Source organism: Hydra viridissima, unplaced genomic scaffold (assembly GCF_058129835.1).
Source record: "Hydra viridissima isolate aposymbiotic clone 2 unplaced genomic scaffold, HvirCarnegie_v1 scaffold_3, whole genome shotgun sequence".
Lineage (NCBI taxonomy): Eukaryota > Metazoa > Cnidaria > Hydrozoa > Anthoathecata > Hydridae > Hydra > Hydra viridissima.
The window spans coordinates 10,434,702-10,453,615 of NW_028324302.1; the positions used below are offsets into that span (position 1 = coordinate 10,434,702).

At 29.4% G+C, this 18,914-nt stretch overlaps 1 protein-coding gene and 2 long non-coding RNA genes across 4 annotated transcripts; 1 reads left to right on the forward strand and 2 right to left on the reverse strand.

Annotated features, from left to right (window-relative positions):
* The first annotated feature begins 6,195 nt into the window (after positions 1–6,195).
* LOC149890954 (uncharacterized) lies at positions 6,196–8,129 on the forward strand. The gene is made up of 2 exons (XM_090083492.1): positions 6,196–7,902; positions 7,938–8,129. Exons 1-2 carry the CDS (start codon positions 6,749–6,751, stop codon positions 7,948–7,950), a joined length of 1,167 nt encoding a protein of 388 aa, XP_089939618.1. The 5' UTR covers positions 6,196–6,748; the 3' UTR covers positions 7,951–8,129.
* On the reverse strand, positions 6,436–9,053 carry LOC149890955 (uncharacterized). The gene is made up of 2 exons (XR_016451312.1): positions 8,732–9,053; positions 6,436–6,596 (listed from the first exon to the last, which is right to left on the reverse strand). It is a non-coding gene; the product is annotated as an uncharacterized LOC149890955 (long non-coding RNA).
* Positions 9,054–13,879: 4,826 nt separating this feature from the next.
* LOC149890956 (uncharacterized) lies at positions 13,880–18,911 on the reverse strand. 2 transcript variants are annotated; one of them, XR_016450836.1, is made up of 3 exons: positions 17,242–18,911; positions 14,890–14,928; positions 13,880–14,654 (listed from the first exon to the last, which is right to left on the reverse strand). It is a non-coding gene; the product is annotated as an uncharacterized LOC149890956 (long non-coding RNA). The 2 variants fall into 2 exon arrangements; XR_016450837.1 differs by lacking the exon at positions 17,242–18,911 and adding an exon at positions 15,171–17,235.
* Between the last annotated feature and the right edge of the window lie 3 nt (positions 18,912–18,914).

Consider the following 18,914-nt stretch of genomic DNA (forward strand, 5'->3'; position numbering starts at 1 on the left):
AACTTCCAAATCGAAAAGAGAGATTTAACTTAATGGTATTTTCTCTATTCCATTAATAAGGAACATTTAAATGGCAGGCTTTAATAATTTGATTAAAATAAATTAGAAATCTAAAACTTTGTTTTCATATTTGAGTGATATGTACATGCAATATGTAAAACTGATGAAGAGGAACGTTATAATATATGGATATATAACATAAAAGATGAACGTTATTATATATATAATAACAGTTAATCGTCATTATTATAATATATAATATATTATAATAATGGCGATTAACTGTTATACAGTGGTTTGATGTGATAATATATATATATATATATATATATATATATATATATATATATATATATATATATATATATATATATATATATATATATATATTTCATATATGAACTTCAATAAATACGAATTCTCTCAATACTAATTTTTTATTTTATCTAAGAAATTTTCGCTAGATTATTGATACTAGCATCTTCAGCTTTAATTACAAATTATTAATTAAATTAAATTACAAACAAACTTTAACGGTAATGTCACTTTTTAATGGCTTCTTTAAACTTCGCTTTAATTGGGCTTCTTTAATATTACGTAGGTATAAAAAGTATGGCGTCCAGAATTGCGTTTTTGCATATTGACCGTCATCTAAATTCATACCTCCATTTTTAGGTCCGCATTTGTTGAACTGAATTTCGATTGCCTCTCGAACTTTTCTTTCAAATTTTTTGGGTTCTACTTTTAGCGTCTTTACTTGATCCCATTTTATATTACATGAACGTTTAATTTTATGATGGCCAATTGCAGATTGTTCTAATTTTTCTTCAAAAACATTTTTTTGGTGTTGTTTTGTTCTTGTTGCTATTTTCATTTTTGTTTCGCCGATGTATTTTTGTTTACACTCGCATTCTATTAGGTATACTCCGGTATGGCTTTTTGATGGTAGTTTTGTTTTGTTGCGCGAAGTTAGCAAAGATTTAAGATTTGCACTGGATTTAAAGACTGCCCTGTAACCTGCTTTCCTAAAGATTTTTCGAAGTTTTGGTGATAATATTGGGATCCACGGTAGTGATATAGTTGGCATAGTTGCTTCGTTGTTAGATAAAACTATTTCATTATTTGAGTGTCGTTTTTTTATAACAATATTTGCAAGGTCTTGTAATTTCTTCTTTTCGTATCCATTTTCAGCAAACACATTTATTAGGAAATCGATTTCTTTATTTAAAAATTTTTCAGAGCAAATTGATAAAGCTCTATGAATAAATCCTTTAAATATTCCTTCTAAGATTTTTGGATCATGGTTTGAATTGGGCTTAACCTGAATATTTGTTATTGCTTTTTTTCGATGTATGTTAAAATCATATTTACCTTTTTGATTATTTGTTATTTGGATGTCTAAAAAATTTAATCTTTTGTTTTCATCTTCCAATTCAATTGTGTATTTGATGGCATGATGTTGACTGTTTAATATTTGTTGAAAACGGATGGCATTATCTTTATTTGTAAATCTTGCGTGGCTATCATCTACGTACCTGAAAAACGATTTTGTTTCTAACGGTGGATTAGAATGAAGCGCAATGTTGATTGCTTTATTTTCAAAAAATTGCAGGAAACCTTCCGCAAGTACTACCATGAGTGAAAGTCCTATTGGACCTGAATCTACAAGTTCGTGAATTTCTTCATTCCATAAAAAATAACATTTATATAAACACAGTTCTATTAGTGATTTCATTTCTGAAACGCTTAGTTTTGTTAGTTTATTTAAATTTGGGAAGTGCTCTAACATATCAAGAAGAATTTTTGTAGCCTTTCCCAGAGGAATTGATGGATATAAATTGACAACGTCATAAGATACTTGTATTTCATCATTTGATATATTCCAAAGTTTAGCTGTTTTTACAAAAGTTGACGAATTTTTTAACTTTGTTATGTTTTTATCTAAGATTGGTAAAAATATATTTACTAGATATTGTGATATTCCATAACTTGGTGTCCCGATGTTTGAAACTACTAATCGCATAGGGTATGATTTTTCCGGTTTGTGCGCTTTAATTACACCATACATACGTGGCGGTACTGGGTCGCTTAGGTAAAGACTTTCATATTCTTTTTTGGTAACTCGCCCTTTTTTATTCAATTTTGATAGGTAAGTTCTAATTTTAGTAGCAAATGTAATGGTAGGGTCCTCTTTAATTATCTTTGTTTTGCCAATCTCTTGACGAATTTTGCCAATGGCTTTGTTGTGCTCTATTCTAACAAAGCCTGCTCCTTTATCAAAAGAGTATATATCAATGTTTCCTCTTTTATTTGTTTTAATGCTTCCCTCTGTTTATAATTTAAGTTATTGTTTTTTTGTGGTTTAAGCATTTTAAGTTGCCTCAACACGTTTCTGCGTAAGTCTTGTGAGAATAGTATTGAGAGAATTTGTATTTATTGAAGTTCATATATCAAATTTATTCAACTCTCATACAAGATGTCGTTTAAAATATATATATATATATATATATATATATATATATATATATATATATATATATATATATATATATATATATATATATATATATATATACAGTATTGGACAAAACATTTGCAACCAAATAATGCTAATTTAGTTTCTTTATATAAAAGTGCTGCATTTTTTCAATTTAGAGAAATAACTATGTAACTGTTTAGAGACAAAGTTCTTCAAGTTTTATTCATCACAAAGTTCATTATTTGTACACGAAAATTAATAAATTAATCAAAAGTATTAAAAAAAGTTGATTTCCTTCTGGACAAAACAAGTGCAACTCGACAAAATGTTGACCAAGCTGTATTTCGCTATCAATATTTCGTGGCGAATCCTTTGTTATCGATCACAGCCTTGCATCTTCGAGGCATAGATTCGATCAGGTGATCAATCAAACTTTGTGGAATCGCTACCCAGGCCTTTTGGATTTGTTCAAACAGTTGATCCTTATTACGAACACCTTCACGATTAATTCTGCGGTTGACGATCTCCCACAGGTTCTCGATAGGGTTGAGATCCGGAGATTGAGGCGGCCAATCTATCACCGATAGGTGGTTGTCTTGAAACCACTGCTTGACTACTTTTGCAGTGTGTTTCGGATCGTTGTCTTGCTGAAAAACCTATTTTATTGGCATATTCCATTCAGCATGAGGTAACATAACATCTTTCAGGATATTTTTATACATGAAACGGTCCATTATTCCATCGTTTCGATGTATTGGACCTAGACCGTTAGCAGAAAAACACCCCAAGTCCATTACATTGCCTCCACCATGCTTCACGGTCTTATGGCAGTAAAGTAAAAGAGCGATGGCATTTGCCGTGGCCGGTCGACGTACACGGCAAATGCCATCGCTCCCAATGATGTCGAACTTCGATTCATCACTGAACAGGACATTTCGCCATTTCTGCACATTCCAGTCAGTATGAGATGTAGCAAACAGGAGTCTTTTCTTCTGGTTTTTTTAAGTGAAATCAGCGGTTTCTTTGCAGGGCGTCGAGAAAACAATCCGGCTTCAACAGCACGTCGTCTGATTGTTCGGTCCGATACAGGCAGCTCTAATTGCTTTTGTATCTCGACTGATGATATCCAGGGATCCTTCTTGACGGATCTGAAGATCATAGAATCCTTTCTAGAAGTGGTGGAACGCGGTCTTCCACCTTTGTTATCTGCTGCCAACTTCCCCGTAGAACGATATTTGGAACAGTCTTGATACGGTCCATTTTTTCACGCGATATTTATCACAAATACTTTTTTATGACATTCCACTTACGTAATCGCCAATAATTTTCTTTCTTAGTTCCAATCCAAGACTGTCGGGAGCCATTTCTGGAAACTTCTGGAAACTTCTGGATACTTCCTTTAATTATTAAAAAACTTCCGTGACGTTGACACGGACCAGACTTAAGAAAATGAAACAAACTAAAAAAGTTGCACTGGTTTTGTCCGCTGCAAAATGGCACTTGTCAACGAAATTCTGCCTGTGTGCTGTCACCTGTCAGCTGATTGCTCATGTCATGGCATGCTATGACTCTAGAGTCCTGAACTGTTTGCTGTGGTAGTATAGTTCGTTTCGTTTTTAAGACATGTAAAATTACGAACACTTTTTAGCATTGTTCGATGTTGGTTGCAAATGTTTTGTCCAATACTGCATATATATAATATTATCACATCTTTATAAGGTGTTATATAATGTTACATATATTATGTTACATTGTAAAGATGTTTTATTATGTGATATTAATAATATGAAAATTATCATCTTATATAAAATAAATATAATAATATAACATCTTAATAAGATGCTATATCATTATGATGCAGTTATATTTTGTAAATATCTATGATTATTGTTAACCCTGACTATAACATATATAATGTACATATGTTAAGATTACTAATAATACAGTGGTTTTCATAAATTTAGACGCACTCATATTTGAGAATAGATATTTTTAGTTTTTTAACGATAAAACATAAACGAAAAAGATTTTGGTTTAGTTTTTTTTCTATTTATTAGATAAATACCTACAGAATACAAAATTTACAAAAAATTTACACAAAAAATACAAATACTAAGGAATAATTAGGTACATTTACATGATATAAAAAAGATAAGACAAAAAAAATGGTTCATAAGTTTAGACACACGAAACATTAGGAGGCGTAATTTAAGAAACAATCAATATTTTGTGTATCCGCCTTTTGCTTTAATACAACTAAGAACTCTTCTAGGCATAGACTCAACAAGATTTTTGCACATCGCTTCTGGAACCCTCTACCAAGTCTCCTTAAGAACGTCCTTCAGCTGGTCAAGTGTGGAAATTTGAACCTTTGCCAATTCACGGTCAATCCAAGCCCAAATGTTTTCAATCGGGTTTAAATCAGGTGAGTATAGAGGCCACGGTATTGTCTTGATATTACTATTGTTGAACCACTCCTTTGTATAGCATGCAGTATGTGCTGTTGCGCCATCTTGTTGAAGTTTTTATGGTTTATCATTGAGCATAATCAGGTCAATGGAATTAAGTTTTTTTCCAGTAGTTCTACTTATATTCTGGAATTGATTCTTCCGGTTTATGTTTGGCACATACCAACACCTTTGTAATTGAAGCATGATCAGATTCCTATCGAGCCTCCTCCACTATGTACAGTCGGTCTAATGTACCTTGCGTAATACTTTTCGTGAATCATTCTTTTGACTGTTATGTTAGATTTGCGATTGATAAGCTCAAAGTTACTCTCATCACTCCACATAGTGTTTTTCCATTGTTCAATTGTCCAATACCTTCTTCCAAGACTCTATTTTAGTCTCCTTTGTTTATCATATGGACGCAGGAGCGGTTTCTTCAAAGCAGAGTAGACTCCAATCTTGTATTTGATAAGTATTCGGCGGACTATGCTTTGAGAATTAGATTTATTTCGCGTTGTATTAAATTCTGTGGTCGATTCTTTGTAACTAATTCTTGGATTAGCTCTTACAGCTCTAAAAAGAGCACTATCGTCCTTTCTAGTGGTTGACAAGGGTCTACCTGGCCTCGTTTTCTCGCTGGCACCATCAGTGTGAAGAAAGTTTTGCTTCGTTGTCCGAACGCATTTCTCTGAAACTCCAATTGACCTGGCGATTTCTCTATTACTTTTGTTTCCTTCTTTGATGTAAGCAATAATTTTTCATCTTTCCCCTTGAGTGATACGCCCATTTTTCGCGTCTTTTTAGTGCAAAACTAACTTAACTATTGTTTATTTATTAAATAATGATTAACTAATTCCAGGTATGTCATATTTATATAAAGTTCTTTGACAAAATCAATTAATTTAGGCCTATTAATGAGAAATATGGGAAAAAAACTTCTAATTAACTATCAATTAACAAGATATAAGACTTTTTTAATTGTGCGTCTAAATTTATGAATAAAATAAAATCAAGCTTATCAATTAACTTTTTTGTGTTCATTGGTATGGAATGAGTAATAAACATCCTGTAAAAAAAATTAAGATTCTCTATAATAGTGATTCTTCCCGGGAATTTGTTCCCTGGAAATTCACGGGAAAAATTTTATTCCAATTTCCCGGAATCCCGGGAAATTTTTTTCGGGATCCCGGGATTTTTGTACACACATTTTTTAACTTTCCCGCCAAAGTCAGAATTTTTTGTTTTCCGGACCATAAGAAATATTGCTTATTTATATTGTTTACATATTGAAATTTATCGCAGCGCATTGGGAATTTTTAAAAAAATGTCCTTAAATCTTAAAACTTCGAAGGTTTGGAGTTATTTTGATCTTAAAAAAGCAGACGAGGCACAATGCAAACATTGTCCAAAAATATTACTATGCAAAGGTGGTTCCACTGTTGGATTGAAGAGGCATTTAGAAAAAATCCATAATATTATTTTAAATAAAGAAGAAGAACCATCAACTAAAAGACGTTGTGTTCAATTAACAATTGATTCCATGACAAAAAAAGTTTCATTGGGAGAACGATTGGCTCGTTTTGCTGCGATTGATGGTTTTTCTATTAATGCAATAACTGAATCGGATCAAATTCGTGAGTTGCTTCGTGATAAAGGCTTCACTCTTCCTAAATCGAAAACAGATGTCATGAATCTTATATATATATATATTATTTGGAAATAGTCGAAGAAAATAAAAAAAAGATACTCGAAATAAAAGAAAAAAAAAAGCAAGTTTAGTATAGATTTGGATGAATATTCAAAACATGGCAGAAGATTTATGAATATAAATCTTCACTTTAATGAAGGCTTTATTAATCTTGGATTAGAGCGAATGTTAGGATCGCACAATTCAAATGATTGCCTAGAACTACTCATCAAAAAATTAAACATGTTTAATGTAAGTCTTACAAATGATGTAGTTTGCATAACAACTGATGGTGCTTCTGTTATGGAAAAATTAGGATATACTTCGCCTTCTGAATATCAACTTTGTTTTGCACACGCAATACATTTAGCCGTTGTTGATGTAATATATAAAAAAAAAGGTAAAAATAATAATCAAAGTACTAATGACAAAGATATTGAAGATGATGTCTTTGATGATGACGATGATTATGATGAGGAGGAGGATCAGCAAAATGAAATTAGTGACCAAGTTCCTGATCTTGTTCCTAAGCTTCATAAAGTTCTTGTTAAAGTTAGAAAAATAGTTGTAACTTTTAAAAGATCTCCTTTAAAAATGGATTCTTTAAAGCGCTATTCTAAAAATGAATTTGGACAAGAGCTAGTGCTAATTTTGGATTCAAAAACTCGTTGGAATTCAATGTTGACCATGATTCAAAGATTTATTAAAGTTAAAAAAGCAGTTTTTAAATCTCTTGTGGATTTCAGTTTAGAAAACCTAATGTTGTCTGATGATGAACTTACAGTAATTGAAAATTTAGCAAAAAGTCTGGAACTTATTGTCTTAGGTTCTGAAATGATTTGCAGAAGGGAAGCAACTTTATTAACAGCTGATGACACATTAAAATTTATGGTTAAAGAACTTGATGTTCAAGATTGCTACCTAGCAAAAGATCTTAAAAATGCTTTAATTGAAAGAATATGTCAAAGAAGAAAAAAAGATCTTGTTGGTTTACTAAAATTTTTAGATAATCCACAATCTTCAAAAAGTGATATGGATGATGACTTATTTAGCATGCCATCTAAAGCAGTTATGATAAATTTAGCAATTGAAATAGCTGGTCGACTTTTTCCCATAATTGAAAATATAGCAAAAGAAAAAGATAGCGATAGAAAACTTAACAATAGTATTATTGATATAAATCAGTTATCTGAATCTATGGCTGCCAGATTAGAAAAATTTGTAAAAAAAAAAGATGTTTTTGAAGTCAAGTGCAATAAATCAATTATGCGTCAAGAATTCAATCTGTTTGAAGTTACTAATAAAAGATCGCATAACTTAGATATGCTTTATAATGCGCTTTTAACTATTCGTCCTTCCAGTGTAGAGGCTGAAAGGGTGCTTAGTTCAACTGGGTTTTTTTTTACCAACTATAGAACTAGATCGATCGACATTCATCTCGATGCACTGGTTTTTCTCAGAAGTCACTTTAAAGTTGTAAACAGTTACAAAAAATAAATAGAAAAATAGAAAAGTGTATTTAGTTATTTATATTTTCTCTGATGAAGATTTTCCCGGGATCCCGGGAACAATGTAAATAATTCCCGCTATCCCGGGAATGGAAAAAGTCCGGGAAATCGCAATCCCTACTCTATAATAGAGTTTCACTTCCTCTAATGAATTATATATCAAACAAAGCGGTAGCACTTTTATTTCATTTTTATTTAAAGTAATTTTTTACATATATGTAAAAAAAAATTAGTGCGTCTAAATTTATGAAAACCACTGTATTATTAGTAATCTTAACATATGTACATTATATATGTTATAGTCAGGGTTAACAATAATCATAGATATTTACAAAATATAACTGCATCATAATGATATAGCATCTTATTAAGATGTTATATTATTATATTTATTTTATATAAGATGATAATTTTCATATTATTAATATCACATAATAAAACATCTTTACAATGTAACATAATATATGTAACATTATATAACACCTTATAAAGATGTGATAATATTATATATATGCAGTATTGGACAAAACATTTGCAACCAACATCGAACAATGCTAAAAAGTGTTCGTAATTTTACATGTCTTAAAAACGAAACGAACTATACTACCACAGCAAACAGTTCAGGACTCTAGAGTCATAGCATGCCATGACATGAGCAATCAGCTGACAGGTGACAGCACACAGGCAGAATTTCGTTGACAAGTGCCATTTTGCAGCGGACAAAACCAGTGCAACTTTTTTAGTTTGTTTCATTTTCTTAAGTCTGGTCCGTGTCAACGTCACGGAAGTTTTTTAATAATTAAAGGAAGTATCCAGAAGTTTCCAGAAGTTTCCAGAAATGGCTCCCGACAGTCTTGGATTGGAACTAAGAAAGAAAATTATTGGCGATTACGTAAGTGGAATGTCATAAAAAAGTATTTGTGATAAATATCGCGTGAAAAAATGGACCGTATCAAGACTGTTCCAAATATCGTTCTACGGGGAAGTTGGCAGCAGATAACAAAGGTGGAAGACCGCGTTCCACCACTTCTAGAAAGGATTCTATGATCTTCAGATCCGTCAAGAAGGATCCCTGGATATCATCAGTCGAGATACAAAAGCAATTAGAGCTGCCTGTATCGGACCGAACAATCAGACGACGTGCTGTTGAAGCCGGATTGTTTTCTCGACGCCCTGCAAAGAAACCGCTGATTTCACTTAAAAAAACCAGAAGAAAAGACTCCTGTTTGCTACATCTCATACTGACTGGAATGTGCAGAAATGGCGAAATGTCCTGTTCAGTGATGAATCGAAGTTCGACATCATTGGGAGCGATGGCATTTGCCGTGTACGTCGACCGGCCACGGCAAATGCCATCGCTCTTTTACTTTACTGCCATAAGACCGTGAAGCATGGTGGAGGCAATGTAATGGACTTGGGGTGTTTTTCTGCTAACGGTCTAGGTCCAATACATCGAAACGATGGAATAATGGACCGTTTCATGTATAAAAATATCCTGAAAGATGTTATGTTACCTCATGCTGAATGGAATATGCCAATAAAATAGGTTTTTCAGCAAGACAACGATCCGAAACACACTGCAAAAGTAGTCAAGCAGTGGTTTCAAGACAACCACCTATCGGTGATAGATTGGCCGCCTCAATCTCCGGATCTCAACCCTATCGAGAACCTGTGGGAGATCGTCAACCGCAGAATTAATCGTGAAGGTGTTCGTAATAAGGATCAACTGTTTGAACAAATCCAAAAGGCCTGGGTAGCGATTCCACAAAGTTTGATTGATCACCTGATCGAATCTATGCCTCGAAGATGCAAGGCTGTGATCGATAACAAAGGATTCGCCACGAAATATTGATAGCGAAATACAGCTTGGTCAACATTTTGTCGAGTTGCACTTGTTTTGTCCAGAAGGAAATCAACTTTTTTTAATACTTTTGATTAATTTATTAATTTTCGTGTACAAATAATGAACTTTGTGATGAATAAAACTTGAAGAACTTTGTCTCTAAACAGTTACATAGTTATTTCTCTAAATTGAAAAAATGCAGCACTTTTATATAAAGAAACTAAATTAGCATTATTTGGTTGCAAATGTTTTGTCCAATACTGTATATATATATATATATATATATATATATATATATATATATATATATATATATATATATATATATATATATATATATATATATATATATATATATATATATATATATATATATATTTTAAACGACATCTTGTATGAGAGTTGAATAAATTTGATATATGAACTTCAATAAATACAAATTCTCTCAATACTATTCTCACAAGACTTACGCAGAAACGTGTTGAGGCAACTTAAAATGCTTAAACCACAAAAAAACAATAACTTAAATTATAAACAGAGGGAAGCATTAAAACAAATAAAAGAGGAAACATTGATATATACTCTTTTGATAAAGGAGCAGGCTTTGTTAGAATAGAGCACAACAAAGCCATTGGCAAAATTCGTCAAGAGATTGGCAAAACAAAGATAATTAAAGAGGACCCTACCATTACATTTGCTACTAAAATTAGAACTTACCTATCAAAATTGAATAAAAAAGGGCGAGTTACCAAAAAAGAATATGAAAGTCTTTACCTAAGCGACCCAGTACCGCCACGTATGTATGGTGTAATTAAAGCGCACAAACCGGAAAAATCATACCCTATGCGATTAGTAGTTTCAAACATCGGGACACCAAGTTATGGAATATCACAATATCTAGTAAATATATTTTTACCAATCTTAGATAAAAACATAACAAAGTTAAAAAATTCGTCAACTTTTGTAAAAACAGCTAAACTTTGGAATATATCAAATGATGAAATACAAGTATCTTATGACGTTGTCAATTTATATCCATCAATTCCTCTGGGAAAGGCTACAAAAATTCTTCTTGATATGTTAGAGCACTTCCCAAATTTAAATAAACTAACAAAACTAAGCGTTTCAGAAATGAAATCACTAATAGAACTGTGTTTATATAAATGTTATTTTTTATGGAATGAAGAAATTCACGAACTTGTAGATTCAGGTCCAATAGGACTTTCACTCATGGTAGTACTTGCGGAAGGTTTCCTGCAATTTTTTGAAAATAAAGCAATCAACATTGCGCTTCATTCTAATCCACCGTTAGAAACAAAATCGTTTTTCAGGTACGTAGATGATAGCCACGCAAGATTTACAAATAAAGATAATGCCATCCGTTTTCAACAAATATTAAACAGTCAACATCATGCCATCAAATACACAATTGAATTGGAAGATGAAAACAAAAGATTAAATTTTTTAGACATCCAAATAACAAATAATCAAAAAGGTAAATATGATTTTAACATACATCGAAAAAAAGCAATAACAAATATTCAGGTTAAGCCCAATTCAAACCATGATCCAAAAATCTTAGAAGGAATATTTAAAGGATTTATTCATAGAGCTTTATCAATTTGCTCTGAAAAATTTTTAAATAAAGAAATCGATTTCCTAATAAATGTGTTTGCTGAAAATGGATACGAAAAGAAGAAATTACAAGACCTTGCAAATATTGTTATAAAAAAACGACACTCAAATAATGAAATAGTTTTATCTAACAACGAAGCAACTATGCCAACTATATCACTACCGTGGATCCCAATATTATCACCAAAACTTCGAAAAATCTTTAGGAAAGCAGGTTACAGGGCAGTCTTTAAATCCAGTGCAAATCTTAAATCTTTGCTAACTTCGCGCAACAAAACAAAACTACCATCAAAAAGCCATACCGGAGTATACCTAATAGAATGCGAGTGTAAACAAAAATACATCGGCGAAACAAAAATGAAAATAGCAACAAGAACAAAACAACACCAAAAAAATGTTTTTGAAGAAAAATTAGAACAATCTGCAATTGGCCATCATAAAATTAAACGTTCATGTAATATAAAATGGGATCAAGTAAAGACGCTAAAAGTAGAACCCAAAAAATTTGAAAGAAAAGTTCGAGAGGCAATCGAAATTCAGTTCAACAAATGCGGACCTAAAAATGGAGGTATGAATTTAGATGACGGTCAATATGCAAAAACGCAATTCTGGACGCCATACTTTTTATACCTACGTAATATTAAAGAAGCCCAATTAAAGCGAAGTTTAAAGAAGCCATTAAAAAGTGACATTACCGTTAAAGTTTGTTTGTAATTTAATTTAATTAATAATTTGTAATTAAAGCTGAAGATGCTAGTATCAATAATCTAGCGAAAATTTCTTAGATAAAATAAAAAATTAGTATTGAGAGAATTCGTATTTATTGAAGTTCATATATGAAATATATATATATATATATATATATATATATATATATATATATATATATATATATATATATATATATATATATATATATATTATCACATCAAACCACTGTATAACAGTTAATCGCCATTATTATAATATATTATATATTATAATAATGACGATTAACTGTTATTATATATATAATAACGTTCATCTTTTATGTTATATATCCATATATTATAACGTTCCTCTTCATCAGTTTTACATATTGCATGTACATATCACTCAAATATGAAAACAAAGTTTTAGATTTCTAATTTATTTTAATCAAATTATTAAAGCCTGCCATTTAAATGTTCCTTATTAATGGAATAGAGAAAATACCATTAAGTTAAATCTCTCTTTTCGATTTGGAAGTTTGAAACAAAATACATATAAATTCCTTCATCAAAATAAAACCAAATTCAACGAACAAATGCTATTTATAAATCTTACAAAGAAGAATTCGTTAATAAAAACAAACCATTTTGACTTAATTATTATATTATATATAATGTCAATTATTAATGTAATATATATGATATAAATTATGACACATTTATAATATATCACATAAATTATTATATAAAAATACCAAAAATATGTGATTTATATACATTTAAATTTCTTCAGAAATGTTTTATAAGGGGCTACCTAAATTACAATTTTTATTATTATTATTGATAAATCATTTGTGTCATCATCAAAATCCCTTTAAGAATTATTTAGAACTAAAATGTAAAGTCAATCCGTGTACATAATTTATGCCAGGTTGCAATTATAGCAACCATACTACCAACGATTGGTATTTAAAAATGTTCAAAGCTATTTATCGCAGCAGACTTTTTTATGGCTCTTTGTTTTCTGCCACCGTTATGCTAAGTAGCTCCTGCCAAATAGTGAACAATGGCTTTTAGGATGCCACTTTCGGATGCATCTTTGGTTAGACCATTTTTTCTTAATGCTCCTGTAAATATACATCATCCTTCGTAGTTGAATACAACACATTACTTGTTACTAAACAAATTAAGAATAAAATATACATTCTGTATGTTATCCGAAAATGTATGATACATAAGTTTACAGATGAAAAATTTTTCTTTAAATGTTAATAATTTTCCCTTAAAAAAGTTAAATGTTAATAATTTTCCCTTAAAATTTAGGAATAATCCCTTCTAGTTTAAGATATAAGTGCATGTAAGAAGACCTTAAGTTTTTTCATAATGTATTATAATAAATTTTTAAATAAAGAAACATTTAAATCATCTACTATACTTTTTTATTAATATTTTATACTGTTATACTTACTGTTATTCTTACTATTATTTGAGAATTCTGCACAAGCAATTAATAAATTACTATGTTGGCAGCTCCCAACAGTTGTAAGTTGGTTAGCAATTATCATTTTAGACCTATATAATAACTAGGTTTCTTTGGTCTAAATTTAAAACTTAAATACTTTTTCTTCACTATTTTACAAAATAAATTTAAACCAACCAAAAAAATAAAAACTATACATAGTCTTACTGAGAACTTGTACATTATTTTATCAAATTTATTCTAAAAAACGGTTTAAAAAAAATTGCCGTATACACTATTCAGTTATGTTTTAAGCGGTGGTCCAGTTGTGGCTAACTGGCTCTGGCGTGCAACCTGTAATCGGCCCGTTATTAAATACCCAGGACTGGGATGCCGCAAAAGGACCACATGACAGTTGCTATCTGGTAAACCAACTCTGGTGAATCTTTTACGGTACAACAATAGTTCATATCGGCTCCGGCATGCCATTCATGGAACTTTAATGTCCCGTAAATGGATCTCCAGAACTGGCGTAGCCGGCACTGGCCCATACGAGCGTTGCTACTTGGGAAATTCTATAAAAAATTTTTCCATTTGAAAAGATTTTTTTTTATTCGGACTGGCCTTCTCAAAACTCAGATTTAAATCCATCAGAGCATCTTTGAGAATAATTCGATCGTCAATTGAAAGGCGAAAAACCGATCAATAAAAATGATTTATTCCAGGTGCTTTTGAATTGTTGGGCAATTAAAAATTGATCTCAAGCTAGTCACTTTTTTAAGAACCCGTACGCGGTCTGTAATATCGGCAGTTATTCCCTCACTTAAGTCAAACAACTAAGAAAAGATGAATCAAGAATCTCATCAAAATAGGGTGTTCCAGATATCTTACTAGATATCATATGCTGAAGAAGAAAAAAAAAGCTCAAGCATTAAAGAAAGTTAATATGCAAATAAAAAATTTTTAAAGCTGATAGAAACTGTTTAAACAATTTAACTAACTAAATGCAGATTTATCAAATACTCACTACTTAAACCTAAAAACAAATTAAAGTAAAAATTTATAAGAAAGATAAAAAAACTGTTAAGATCTTCACAACTATTTTGCTTAATTTCAATAATTAATTACAGTATGGTTACCATTTTGGATCATTCTTTGGTTAGATCAGCTCCAGTTGCCTAAAAAAAGTTAGATTTAGAAACATTTAGTTATTAAAGCATAATAGTCACTTCAGTTGCAGAAATTCAAAGCCTAAAATTATGTAAGAAGAATATTAATTTCTGTAGTGGAATACAGTTTTCATAGTTTAACAATTGGTGGTGCAAAAGACTATATCTCATTACTAAAGTTCACATATTCAGTAGTATTATCCTAGTAATAATGCAGGCATAAAACAACAAAAGGCATTTAAATTCTGTACCAAAATTACTACTTTCTGGGAGATTACTTGCAAAGGAGTATCACAACATTAATATCAAATTTGACACAATATTTCATAATGTATACTGAAAAAGATAAAGTTCATTCAAGTTATTTTTTAAATGTTATCTAAAATTTTTTACAACTTTCTCATGGCAAAATTAACTTTACATAATTCTACAGATTCAGAAAAAAAAAAAAAAAAGTTACAGTATTTTATGACACTTAAAATGCACTTTTAAGTGTGTCATAAAATACTGTAACTGCTAGTTAACGAAAAAAAATGTTTTACAGTATTTTTTCAAAGTATGATGTTATAAAAGTTTTTAAAGAATTACCCATTAATGTATTTCATAAAAGAACTATATCAATATATTAAGGTTTCTTATTCTTTCCAGTTTTTCCCACACAGAGTCTTTAAAGACAAGGAACAAAAAACAATAGGTTATGGTTAATTTATTATCAAAATGTACATAGAATGTTGATATAGAAAATAAAATAATAAAAAAAAAGCAGATCATCTTTTTTAAAAAGATGCTAACACAACAAACATGCTTTCTAGATTATCTTCATAATTTGTAAGAAAAAATATTATGAAAACTTTACTAAAAAATCATTTTAAATGATAAGACCATAAGTTTGAGTTTCAAAAACAGTGTATTATTCAATGTTGTTAAGAACTTTTTTAATGTTTAAAAAAAACTCTTTACCATTATCTTTTTTGGAATAATATTGAATACTTCAGAAATTGCATCAATGCTTGTTATTTATAACTTATTGCTTTCAAACAGCCATGGGAAAAGTACTTTACACAAGACACATCAGATAAATTTTCTTTTACATATCTAATTTTATATTCTTAAATTTTTTTAAAAAAACCCTGTGTTGTGATCAACATTTTCTGAAAAGTAACAAAAAGATTTTTGTTTTCTCTATAAAGTAAAGTGCAAGTGAAAAAGTGTGACAAATAACTTTTGCTCCAGTGATAACTTTTAACCTCATCCTGGACTACATATAATGATAATTTTCAGCAAAATCTTCAAAAATTATTCATTTCTTTTGATTAAGATTTTCTTAGCAGTTTTTTTTAAGGAATTACTTTGTGTTTTTCGATGCTACTGCAAAAGAAGTCATTAAAATTATTGAGTGGCAGTATTTGCAACACTAGTGTTGTATAGTCAGTGGTCTGCTATTGCTTGAATACTTTGAATAATTTTTCTTAGCTAATTGCCTATAAACTCTTGTACTAAACACCTGCTTGAATACCTGGGGATTGGTCGAATTGGTGCAGCATACAGCATTTCTAACACAACAAACAATTACAGAAATAAAATCCTTATAACTTTTATTCCAAATAATTGCATCCATGAGAAGCATTGCATTTTGAAGATTTTTTGTATGCACTTATATTGAGACTAACTGAGACATTAGCTGAAATGCACCACTTTGGGTTTCAGATTGCAAAGTTTGACAAACTGACATTGACATTAGGATAGTCTTTTTTAGATGTGTTTTGTAAATGTGCAACATGTAATTCTTTAAGATTGAGGTAGAAATAACATTTTTTGAATGTGTTGGGTTTTTTTTAATACTAGGTCTTTTTTTCCCTGGCATCCTTCTTAGAAACTTATTTCTTTGATAAAAAATTATCACTAATTTGACTGTTTCTGGTATAATATGGTTTTTTAGATTTTTTCCTGGCAATGATAAAATCCTCTGCTCATGTTTATCTTTTTTAACTTTAGAAAAAGACAATCAGACAGTTCAAAGTAATTTGATGCCTTTTTATATGTCCAAGATTTTGTTGCAAGTGTTAACATTTGCACCTTATAGTGTTAGGAGTCAATCAATTAATTTTTTTTTGAATTCATACATTAAACTGTCTAGATCTTTATCTTTATGTTACTGTTTGAAATGGTGCTGTTTATTCGTGATGTTAAAGAAACATCTCCAATATTATATGCTAACAAAACCTTTTCAGCAACTCTGTCTGATAATATCCTCACAATTTTGTTTTGCTGGTGAAATCCAAAGTAATTCATATAAAAGTATTAAACTTTAACATTTCTTACTTTGTGACTCCCACTCTTCCTGTCAAGTAAAATCTTCATCAGCTTCAACTGCTCTTTTGTAATGTTTGCTGCATGTATTCAAACCCAGGGTTACATTTAAATTCTTTTCTTATAAAAGCAAAAGTCAAGGGAATTCTTTAAATTCCCTAAAAAAAATCTTAACAACTATTATAAATCTTCACAAAACATTTTCCATTTTATTCCCATAAGAGATCTGCTGTAACTATAATAAAAGTTAGATTAAATTTTACAGAAGTCTTTTTACTTTTCCTTTTGCATTTCAAAAGGATTGCAACACTTTTTAATTTTTCTCTCAAAATATTTGCAATAGAGCTGCTAATGATAACCACATGAAATTCTTATTGAATATATTTTTCTTTCATATTTGCTTACCACATTATTTTCTTAACAGATTTTAATGTTATGTTTTGCAATTTCATTTCTAAAATTGTTAACTCAAATATATATTTCTTTAGAGAAAATAGAAATACAAAAAATTAACAATATGCTTTTTCATAATACACTCCTTCATTTGCTTAAACTTTAAACAAAGGTGTCAACAGGACCAATTTCAGAGGAAGGGTGGGGGACAATTTTAAAAAGCTTAACTTAAACTATCTAAAGCACATTAGTGGCTTTTTAGAAACTTATCTAAGCATTTAATGACTTGGAATATTAAAAATGCATTCAAGAGCAACAAAACTATTTAAAACTTGAAACTTTATAGAAAAAATTTGAAAACTAAAATGTAAATTTAATTCACTCATTTTATAAAATGTATTTCAGATATATTTTGATAATTCAAATTAAATAAAACATATAATATTGATAAAACAAAAAGAAAAATAATAACATTCACAATAACAAAAAAAAGATTAACAATATAAATAAAAATAACCAAAATAAAAAAATCTTATGCGAAAAAAAAAACAATGAAAAGAACTAATAATAAAAAGTGTAATAAAAAAATTAGTAACAAAAAAAATGATAGTAAGAACAAATATAACAATGATAAAAAGAATAATAATAATTATAAAAATTTTGACCACAGCAAAAAACAAAAAGAATTTGAAAACAAAACAAGTTTATAAAAATAAAAAAAAAAAAAATAAAAAAAGACGAAGAAACATGTAACAAAAATAAAGCAAATAACACAAAAACATAAATTAAAACATTAAGAATAATCAAAGTAAGGAAAATAATATCAACAAAAAAAGAGAAAAACACAATTATAATAATATTAGCAAGAACAATAAATAGATTAAAAAAACAAAATAACTATTAAAAATAACAAAAAAAATAATGACAAAAATGATAAAAACAAAAATATGAATATTAATAATAATAATAAAAAAAGTAAAAATGATAATAGTAACAATAAAAAACAAAAAAAAAACAAAAAAAAAATTAACAATAACAAAAGGAATAACAAAAAAAAAAAAAAAAAAGTTAAAAAACAATAATAATTATAATAAAAGTTAAAATAATAATAATAAAAATTCTAAAAAAATAATAATAATATAAGCAATATTTATAACACTGATGATGATAATATGAATAAAAGAAACAAAAAAAATAATAGAAAAAATAACAACAATAAATATAATAATAAAAAGAATTTTAATATAGCAATGATAATAATAGTAATTAAAATGATGATGATAACATTAACA

Coding starts and splice junctions, on each gene's coding strand:
- LOC149890954 (XM_090083492.1), top strand. CDS start 6,749: ATGAATATAAATCTTCACTTTAATGAAGGCTTTATTAATCTTGGATTA.